The sequence below is a fragment of the Lepidochelys kempii genome, chromosome 2, assembly GCF_965140285.1.
Source record: "Lepidochelys kempii isolate rLepKem1 chromosome 2, rLepKem1.hap1, whole genome shotgun sequence".
NCBI classification, from domain to species: domain Eukaryota; kingdom Metazoa; phylum Chordata; order Testudines; family Cheloniidae; genus Lepidochelys; species Lepidochelys kempii.
The window spans coordinates 179,119,049-179,130,734 of NC_136381.1; the positions used below are offsets into that span (position 1 = coordinate 179,119,049).

An 11,686-nucleotide genomic window follows, 5' to 3' on the forward strand; every position below is an offset into this window, starting at 1 on the left:
AATCCACCTTGTATTCATGGTGAGAAAACAAAGAGATATTAATTATTTTAAGTAAAACACAATATGGTTAAACAAATCACGAAAGTTCTTTTTTCACCTTCCCCAGATCATTTTTTGAGGGACGCACAAGTGGGTGGCCAGGAAAAATATTTCATCTTTCCAATCTCACTGAGAGCCATGCCAGTGTAGTGAACACCTAAAATGGCTCTGACCAAGCGAAGGCTGGTTGAACAATACTAACACAAAAGTGTGTTTTACTAAAGCAATTCCAAAAGACTCATTAAGTCACAGCAGGAGGGGGTCAGCAGCACAGCCAGCTTCACCTTTGCTAACAGAACAACTCTGGAAATAAGTCACCTTTAAGGATTGCTTTATAGTCGTAAGTTACATAAAATCAATAATATTTTAAATGGTAGCATCCCGGATTCACTGCCACCTGAACTCCCATTGCCCTCTATCCTCAATTAATGCAGAATAAAGGAATTTAAGAGATTAACGTTTGACACTCACAGCCATTAGAAGTTTTTTTGCAAAATTTTGGTTAAGAATGGTAAGATATCAGGAGCAGGTTCTGAGTTTACACCTGCATTTCTGTTAGCTATTATTTTTTACGTAGCACCAACAAGTACGTTAGGTGCTTTGGAGACACTCGTTAAGACAGGTCCCCCAGCTTAGAGACTAACACTGACACTGAACAGACAAAGATGCAGGGAAAGGATATAACACGTACGTGTTTTTATAATCCCTAGCCCATTTTCCCCTACTGTAGTCTCATCCAGCCCTTCAACCAGCCTAATCTTGATTATTAGTCCCAATAATCCAGTGGGAATATATTACGTGAACATGTAATTAAAGCATGTATCAGAAGGCACACACAGAAAGGGGCTGAATTAATGTTTCACAGGCAAGTAGTACAAGTAGTGGGCTGGAGTCTTAATCTTGGGGTGGAGCATGTTCAGTGTGGATGGAATGTTCAGGGAATTTAGCTGGTAAATCTAAGAAGTCTCTGCTGAGCACGTACAAAGTCCATTTTTCAAAGGTTTATAACCTGGCCAAATTTTGGTGGATTATGACAAGCAAAAGATACACCCCTGACAAAAGGACACCGCTCTGCCAATTATCAAGTCCCTGCTCCAAAGTATGGGGGCGTTAGAGCTGTTCAAAGAAAAGGTCACCAGAATTTTTTAATATGGGCAAAACAATGTATTTTTTCCAAGTCTTGTTGTTGACATTTTCCAAAATAATTCAGCTTGGGGCAGATACTTAGCATGTAATTCTTCAACACAAGCAGTTAAAATTTGGCAAAGTTATAAGCAACTGAAAGCAGGGTCTTATAATGGGAAGTGTCGGGCAACCTTAATACTAGGTGGTGCTACATGCCTATAATTTTCTCTCAGGCTGTCAGAGAACATGAGCACTGTGGAGGCAGTGTACTCAAAAAGCCAAAGAGAGATTTCCATAGCACACTGTAGAAACCCTTTTAAGCCTCATACAAGGAGCAGCACTGAACCATGGAGCCATGTCTGCTGGAAAGAGGTTTATCATGAGGAAGAAAGAAGAATGTATAGGGAGCTTTTAAAAGTTTAAAGACAACTTCAAACCTAAAAAAATAGCTACTTCAATATTTTTCCAGTTTTTGACTGAATTTTAAAATGTTTCTTATTGACATTAACATCCGGGAGTACTAACAGAATAATGCACTGAGAAACTAGACCTTTGTCTGTTGTCTTGGGAAACAACACTGAAGCCTGTGGGTTAAAAAATGTAATCAATTAAGCCATTGCAATCTGTTGAGAAGGTAGCTCAAAAACATACTAGTTTAAAATCATAATGCATTTGATTGAGAATTATTAATCTGCTAAAATTAACATCAATTAAATGGTATAGCACAAGGTCTTCCCTTCTGATCTCCCATCCTCCTGTTTGGTGTTGGTTCTTGCTGGGCTGTTTGTGGGTCATATCATACAGTCTATAATCAATCAGTGGCTTCAGTGGGAGATTTGCCTGAGGGTTTGTCTACGCAGAGGGGCAATGCACACGACAGGGGTGTGATTTTGGAAGTGCATTAACTGGTCCATGTACTGAGCTGGTGCTCACTAAAAGTACCCTCTAATGTTAAAATGAACTTGGGAAGACACACCCCTGAACTGAGCACTGATGAACGCTGCAGACAAGTCATGAGTAAGGACTCCAGAATTTTACCCTATTAGTTTAGAGACTGATGCTGGTCATGTTTGCACCAGTGTAACTCAATTGACTTCAGTGGAGTTACTCCTTATTTATATCAGCAAAATTGAGATCAGAGACAGACCCTTAGAATATACTTCCATCATACACTTTTTAAAGAAAATTGTCTTTTTTTATTTATTTTTTATTTTCTCTTGGGAAAGGAAAAAAATACCCTTGCAGATGTCTTTCAGTGATTATTAAATGCCAGAGTAGAAATCTATGTACATAGCCTAATAAACTTACAATAATTTCTGTAGTGAAAGACATCATGATGCATAGTAAGTCTACAAATTCTCTTCTCAACACAATCTATGCACTTTTTAATTTAATAAAATATTGTGTGGCTTTGTAAAAAGAAAGAAAGAAATACTACAACAACAGCATGCATTTCTACGGTGTCCTTCACGAAAGAGACAAAGTGTGCTTTACAAGACAATCCATTGCTGGATATAACCTTTTAAATAAATAAATGATGATTTAAGGGTTTAGAAAACACTAGATTACAGAATGTAAACGCTGAGATCTAATAACCACGGTGATGCACACAGTATCAGAACCTGAACAGAAGAGAACATCGTGTTTGTACTAGCTGTTAGTTGAAGTGTCTTATAAAGCAACACTAATTCCCTAATTCTGGAACTACCTTCAATTTCCCCTTTTCTCAGAATCCACTGTGAGTTTAATAGTAAATTGAAAACAATGTTTGCAGGGAAGAAATTCGAATCTTGTAATTTTTTTTTAATTTGGCCACTCAAAATCTAGATATTATATTTTTTGGAACACCAAAAAATAAATGACTTCTCTTAGATTTCAGATATAATATATCCATTTTCACAAACTACCCCAAACCCTAAAATGCTGAATTACATTGTGTTTGTGTGCCAGTTTGTGCCCCCAGTTTGTGTTCAAATTCTATTGAAGCCAATTTGGCTCCAAGGCCTCAATCCTGCCTACACTTAAGCACATGTGTAGCTTTACTCATGCGAGCAGCCTCCTGATGTCAATTGGGACTATTTGTGTGAATTATATACATGCTTAAGTGTATGCAGGATCAGCATCTAAATAAATAACATCACAAAGAAATAGCCAACTTAATGTTCTCCTCATATACTTGTTTTAAAGAGTGCTCACTTTATATCTTCAGCTTGGATCTGAAACCTTTGAACATTGCTCATTGTTTTGTGCACAAAGAAATTCTTGCTTTTTTCGATGGCGGTAAAGGGTAGGTAAATACAGCATTCAAACCTGGTGGAAAAACCCTGTTACCTTTTTTCATGTCTGACCTTGGGCATTACACCCCACAAACCATCATTTCTGCCTACCATTCAACCAGCATCTTGTCAAATCTGGCTGCAAGATTAAGTTTCCTGATTCTGAATTCAATATTGCAACCCTAAGGATATAAGAACCAAGCTGGAACATTCTGTTTTTATTTTTTTTAAAAAATGGATAAAATTGTTTCAGCTCTGAGACCACAGTTTGCCCTGACTATAATGATAAATCATCATGAACGACACTAAGTGAAATGAGTTTGATGTTCTCTGCTTTATTCATCCATGTTAGAAGCCATTTTTACATTTGCCACAACTTTTAACCTTTACTCCAAAGGACTGAAGGAATCTTGTTTGCAGATATTATTTCTGCTTTGTATAATCCATCTGATGAACGTGAAGCACGTTTTCTACACAGAGTGGGATGGACATGGTGTGGAGAAGGTAAAACATTTAGCAAGGAATCCTACAGTGGTTGTGTTTCCCTAGACTAGCTTAATATACCAGTACTAGCCACTCCTCTTTATCACTTAGTATCAAAATAAAAAAAATAAATGAAAGCTTCCCCTACTGAGATTTTAAGGCCTGATCATGCTGAGAAAGGGACTAAGGAACTTTCAGTACTTTCAGGATTTGGTCTCTGCTGAACAACAGCAGCTCCTACTGAAATGAATGGGAACTGCAGGTGTTATGCAAGTATTTGGCACTTCTCAGGGTTTGGTCCAATACCAAGAACTACATAAGACTCATTACTGTTACTTTATTTACTACTTACCTGTTTAAACGAAACATTTCTTTTAAACAAATATCAATGTTGTTTACATCTTTACCCACCTTTTACAGTTACGGTTTGGTATGCCTCAGGCAAAATTCTCTACTGTGAGCTGTATAAGAAAACTGAGCCCGATAGCATCTGCATCATATTGTGGGTAAACAATAATAGGCTTGATTTGGCTCCAAATGAGGACCATGGGATTTTTGGACAATGAGAACAAGACTGAGACCACACTCTGAAACAAAGAACGAATCATAAATATTGTAGTCTTAGCTCATCTGGTATTTCTTTAATACTATATCTTCCAAACATGGGCTAAATCCTCGAGTTCATATTTAGATTTTAGTTCCAGCAAAACTCCTATTTACTTCAGTGTGAGTATGGCCTGACTAAAGCCTAACTAAAGCTGACTTAGCTTTTAACTCAAAAGCTGGCCCAATAAACAGAAATGCAGTTGGAGAAGTAAACAATTCAGTAAAATGGACAATATTCCGATATGTCAATAATTATCTACTGTAATATGTTTAACCGCAGCTGTTTTGCATCATATTATCACCAGTTTACTTAATCTGCTTGTAAAAGGCTCATGCTCTGTTATTGTCTCTTGAATGAAACTCTTGTTTCCATAGCACGGGGTTACTAAAAAGCATTTTTGTCCTATTATTTGTGCCCTTATTATACTTCCGTTTTGGAAGTGCCATTACAGAGCTCGACTGTGTCTCCTAAACACACGAGCATGAGATGTCTGAAATTTGTAAAACAAAATTTACTTGATGGAAACAGTGAGTGAAATATTATGTGGTTTGTTTTTAACTTTTTTTTCCCTTTTGCTTAAAGACCTGTTTTTCTTTGGAATACCCCTTGCTGTCTGTGAGCTATGCCTAACTTAGGGCCCAGTACCGCAGTTACAAGTAGACAATATCAGGCAAGTAGTCCAACTGCGGTCAACAGAACTAATCTCACACAACTCAAGCGATACAAATTTGCAGGATCAAGACTTTTTACTTCCCAACTGGCTGTAGATCGCTTTAGTGAAGTGAAAGAAAAACTATCATTGATATTAACAGGAGCAAGACTTCAGAGTAAATCCTTTCTCACATGAGTAACAGATTGCAGCGCAGCAATGGTACTATTACTGTGACTATGGACTGCTGTCAGTAAGGGTTTACAATATCTGGCTGTAAGGCCCCAACCTTCCAAACACGCACATGCTTAACTCCATGTTAAGCATGTGCAAGTCCAAGCCCATGAGTAGTCCCGATGGAGTCAATGGGTTTACTCATGAGAGTAAAATTAAGACTGTGCCTAAGGGCTTGCAGGTTCAGGACTTAATTTTGCCAAGAAATAGTATAAAAGACATGAACAGTACATATATCTTTAATAGTGGAAATATCCATTTGCAATAACTAAGATCTTTATTTTACATTGCTTAAGAAAATTCATTTATACCATTGGACAGAAGAGAGTGCTTTGGTATAAAGCTTCCCGCCCTCCCCCTCCCCCCCACTGTCACTTTCAAAATAGCTAGGAATTTAGAACAGTCTCTTGATCTTCAAAATTTTCTTTTGATCTCACAGTTAGATAAAACTCTCCTATGCAACAGCACTACCAGTCAACAGAGAATCAGCAGTAAATATCAACAGCTAATCTCTCTCTTTTGAAGACACAGTCCTACATATCAGAAAGGTTTCAAAGCCAGCGATAAAACAAAAAGCCTGAAGCTATAGTCCATTTACCTGTAGTCCTGACATTCATGAAAAATGAAAATGTTCAAGAGCCTTAAATTACTCTCTCTTGTCCTAACAGTCACCTCTAATTATACAACAGTGTGTATTGTAATTATTTAGCCGGCATTTAAATCAGACTTCCCTGAATTTATGAGCAACGACAGTTTGTAAATAGGCAGCCAGGGCCTGATCCTGCATACTTTTATTCTTGTGAGTAGTCCCACGGAGTTCAGTGTTGTACAGAACTACTTGAACAACTAAGGGATACTCACACGAGTAAGGATTTGGGTCCCAACTCGGCAGCGCACTTAAGCACATTTTAAACTTAAAGCATTTGTCTTCAACTGTCTTTTATTTCCTCCATTTGAGTTTCAGTCCAGATCAGAGGCAAAAAATAAAAGCCTTGTTACAGCTACATGTCAGATAAGAGGCTCAATGCAGTCACTTCCATGTACTATACATAGGAAAAGTGGCCCAGACTGGTATTCAGTTTATCAGGCTAGAATCAAGGAACCACAGCAAAGGTACTTGAATGTAAATGCGTTGCCAGAAGATGAACATCTACACAACTGAAAGATTGTAGCATGCCCAGCAATTTAAGGGTCATATCCTGTGCATTGTTTTTCTTTATGGTTAAAATAATGGTGAATATGTGTGCACTTTAAATCACTGCTCTTTAAACATTTGACTTCATAAATGGGTTCAATCACCAAGTAATAGGCTAGACTACACAACAAGATGAAAAAGAAATGCACTATGAAAACAAAAAATACTGATAAGAACGTTTTTAGAGGGCTGATATCAATTAAAAGCTGATTTTGGTGTGAAAGCAGGAAAATAATTTTAAACATGAAAGAAAATGATAAAAATCCATCTTTTGCACTGTAAAAGGAAAAGTCAACAGTGAAATGCATTCTTTTGCTGGAATCCAGGACTAGGACCAAAGAATTTACATATATTAAATTAACTAGATCCAAACTCCTCTACAACAAATATTTATATTGTAAAATATTACAGCCACATTCCTCCATCTCCTTACAATAATAATTCTTATGGAAACTCTGTACTGGAGAGCATATAAAAGAGTGTGTTTCTGTGGAGATGGAATGTTTCATTATCAGAGTACCAGGGTGTACATAAATATTAAAAATATGTTTTTAGACATGATTCTTTCTGTTTACATTGTTTTCAGCACTACTGAAAACAAGATTTAATGTCTACCTGTCCATAAGCATCTCACTTGCTCTCTCCAATGATAGAATTCAACTGTTGGTAGCCATATAGGACAATGATGTCTCTCTCCACAGTAGTTCTGTAAGTAGACAGTGGGTCAAATACCTTACTCATGCAAGTAGTCCTACTCACCGCAATGAGACTAATTTTGCCAGAGAGAACAAGAATGGCCCAAAATGTAGAAAAAGGGTTTATTCCTAAAATGTATTTAATATAAAGTTTAGAATGCTTAAATGTATAAGATTCTTTTAGTTAAAAGAATAAAGTTTTATGTGTCCTTCAGATTAGAAATAGGAATGTGCATTTGAACAGCAAAAGATTCTCTGTAGGAGTACTCAAGGAATTGTTTAATGGATGTTCAAGCCAAACTAAAATATAGATATTCTCTTCACTGGTTAAAAATTAGCCAGCTGCAAATGCATTAATCAGTTTAAAAAACCCACTAATTTGGACATTTAGATCAATCTTGTGAAAAGTGACCAGTAAGTCACTGAAATGAGTGACTTCTTTTCCAAGGTATCCCACTGCTTAAAATAATTATAACAAACAAACAACAAAGTAAAAACTGAAGAGGACCCAGCTATGCTGTACAATGTATGAGATATCAATCTCATAAATTGGTCTTTGGAGCCAAACTCTCTATGGAAAAAGAGCATGTGTTTACTCTTGCATATACAGCATTTGTTAGATTATGAGACCATATGGGAGGATATAACTGAAATATATAAACATGGCTGATGTTAAGAAAGGCAACCCAAACATACTAATATTGACAAGTTCTTGCCTTTTTGAAGAAGATTTTTACTTTTTGCTAATTTACTTCATTTGTTTTTATTACCATCTAATTTCGTATCCCTCTGTTCTACTATATTTCCAAAAACCAGTGAACACAAATGTGCAGCCAGCATGGGCCCTCGGGCCTCTGGATCAAGATGGCAGGCTGGCCTTGGTTCCCCTGGGGACAGCAAAGCCAGAAGGGTGATTGGACACAGTGACCTGTCTGCATGAGATGAGACAAAAACAAGAGGGCTGTAATGCTGATGAACTAACCTGTCACTCACAAGCTCAGGTCTGCAACAAAAAATAAAAAATAAAAGAAGGTGCAGTAAAGATTTAGTGAACAGACAAGGTAGAAAGATGCAGTTTAATTAATTAGATGATGATACAGTTAATAACCAGTTTCGGCGGTCTCAGGGTAAAGGGGGAAAACTGGTTTGGAATCTACTTAAATGTTCATGTAAAAGGATAAAAAGAAAATAATTTTAAACAGCTATTATGGTTCAGCATGTAAGGAAGGTAGCTGTCAAAGATCAGGGTTTGATTCCAAACACACCAGTTATGAATCAAAATCACAATGAGCAATGAGCTTCTAGATCTTGACACACTAGGCAAGGAGGTTGTTCTTCAGAGTACTTGGCTGCTTAATTGCTTGCTTGGGGGAGGAAAAATCCAGAGGGATGGTATATAAGCAATTCTGGGAGCCAGTACACCAGCTACTAGATAATGATTAGGACTGCAATAATATGCCTACCATTGCCATCACCAACAGAATTTGGTTCTTAAAGCCAGAGAGAAATATTGTTACAAAATGAAAAAATTTAAATGGTAAAAATTTCTTTAAAGTTTTAATTTTTGGTCCTTGAAAGTTAACAAGAACTCATAAGAACAACTTTTTTCAGCACTATTATGGGAGCAAATGAAATGGTCATTTTTAAAAATACCGGTATGTATAGAATATTCATAGCTTTATGATTTATCAGTAATAAAGAATATATAGTACATGTAATTTTGGAGAGATTTTATGGAACCTAGGGCATGTCATTTGATAGTTATTTTCTCTTTTTATCAGCTGAATGTTTTAGACCCACAGGAAAATCAATATTTCTATTTTCATTAATATGAGCTAATTAAAATGATTGTTTTATGCATCCTAATTTTAAAATGCATTTTATTTAACAAACCGAAAACATATATCAGCAGTTCTAATCAAAGGGTAAATCTTTTTTAAATTTTTAGCTATTTATTCTGCATTAGCTATTTATGTAGCTATTCATAAAAAACTGAAGAGAAGAATTTATGAAAACTAAAATAAATTGACTTGAAAATACTGTATGTATGTACACAGACATATATAGGTATACATGTACACATCCTATATGCACATACGTCCACACATACATAGCAGAAATGCTTGGAACACATTTATAACTCACACATAAGCTGTATAAGTGACTTAATTAACAATACTCTTGAATTAACACAAAAAAAGAAAGTTAGTTCCTAAAATTGTGAAATGTATTTTTCTTTTAAGTGCATGCTTTCATTATTGATTTTTGGAAAATGACATACAACACCACACTATAAATATTTTTTCAGACATTCATCTAACTTTGTTTTTAATTGAGGAATATTAAACATTATACACAAAAGAAACATGCTCATACTCATTCCACTGTCAAAAATCATTTTCAAAAATATAACAAGCATTAAATAAAATATAGGTAACTTATACACGGGAAAAGTTACATTAATGAGGATACTGCAGCTCTCACAAGGTTTGTGATTCTTCAAGCCTTCAAGTTACATTTCCTGTCAACAGTATATATGTAAATCCTTATTGTTACATTTGCTTTAATACCATAAAATATATTTATTTAACACTGAACAAGTTGGCACAAAAAGGTAATTAGCACTCTCCAAAACATATTTTTTCAGGCAATTTTATACTGCCAAAAAAGTGCCACTTTTTAAGTGCTAACAGAAAGCTATTTAATGTTTGGGGGATTTTTAATAAAAAATGTATTCTCTCTTTTTAAAATATTTAAAGCAATACTAGTCTGTGGTAAACATGGTATTACGTATCTGACATTTTCCATGTAAAAGTGCATTACTGCATATGATGATATTAATAAACCATATGCTTTGAGAGACTTCAGTGCTTTGCTGTAATTTAGTTGAAAATAGTAAAATGTGTGTTTTTCCACCACTGTATTAACATACAGGGAATACAAATACTGTGTCATCACTTTAGCAGCATGTGTTCACTATGCTGGAAACATATGCAAAAAAATAACAAACTTTTGAGAGTTCATAAATATCCTTTACCAGAGACTGATTTATGAGTCAATGGTTAATGAGAAAGTGTTGAGTACTTAAAATTTTGTTAGCAAAAAATCAGACACCCTCTTCCCACTCCTATTGCACTCATAGGGAAACAGCCCTTCCTATGCAGCAGGACACTATAATTTCTTTCACCACCAGTCCAGGTTATTATTTGAAGGCAAATGAAAAGACAATGATTCTTCTCTCTTCTGGTTAAGCTCAAAACAGATCATTTAAAACACACACACATAGAACTACAGACTTATCAGAAATCACAAAACAGAAAGAGAAGGACTCACTGACCCATTTGGAAGACAAAAGACGACAAAACGGAAAAGCTCTAAAAATCAGCTTGTGAGGCCTCAGAGAGATATTCTTCTGGCATTTCATCCCAGCAGCCCCAGACCAGTTCACTTCCCTGGATACAGGGAGGGAGAACTAAATAGAGCTGTTTATTAAAGCTGTTGTGCTGGATTGCATTAGGAAGCACGAGCAGACCACCTGGACCTTTCAGATTGTGGCAGTGTTTAATTTGCAGGCTGCCCCTCTGCAGCAGCAAAGACTACTACATTTACCAAGCTCAATCACACATTATCTGGGTTAGGAGTAAAAAGCAAAGAAATCCACAGCCTCTAGTATAAAAATGCAGCCAATATACAAATAATGAACAGCATTAGGAATATGAAGCAACTCCTTAGTAAACATAATACTTTTGCTCTTCACTTCTTCTACTTCAGTATATTTAGACAAAATACAAAGGTAAATTAAAAAATAAATATTGACAAAGCTCAGACTAAATTATAAACTGGGATTATTAAAGCAAAGCATGACATTTTTAGGTTTAACTAGTGAGTCCCTGGCCAGATTAATATGGTCTTTTGCCTTTCTCACTTTCAGCACTACACTTGCTGGTAGCTGAAGATACAGATAGAAAGATGGTACTGTAAATATGAATTACATGAATCATATGGTTAGACCCTTGTGAAAAAAATAAAAGGGGAGTTGAGAAATGGCTGACTCCATACCTGACCAATTACAGCTTGCATGGTCCCTGTGTCCTGCTGAGCTGAAAGATCGCAATCCATCATATGTAGTCTTTGAAAAGGAGAATGGGGGTTTCTGGCATGCATCTGTCAATCAACTTCTGCACTCACAACCATCACCAAAAGCAAGGGAAAAAAGTCAAGCTGCTCCACCAAATAGGATGAAATAGTCATGTGACCTTCAGCACACTCACACACATACATACTTCCATATAACGTATGAATTTTCTGCAGATATGAAATGACATTGACAAATACCCAACACCAAGTAAATAAAGTGAGACAAACAGCTACTCACCAAAGACA

The 11,686-nt window shown here is 36.1% G+C and overlaps 1 protein-coding gene across 1 annotated transcript in view; it reads right to left on the reverse strand.

The window, feature by feature from the left end:
• POU6F2 (POU class 6 homeobox 2) overlaps window positions 1-11,467 on the reverse strand; it is a 371,510-nt gene extending 360,043 nt beyond the window's left edge. Inside the window, exon 1 of the mRNA XM_073329486.2 lies at window positions 11,363-11,467. Coding sequence (XP_073185587.1) covers window positions 11,363-11,467 — 105 coding nt within the window. The remainder of the gene's footprint in view (window positions 1-11,362) is intronic.
• Between the last annotated feature and the right edge of the window lie 219 nt (window positions 11,468-11,686).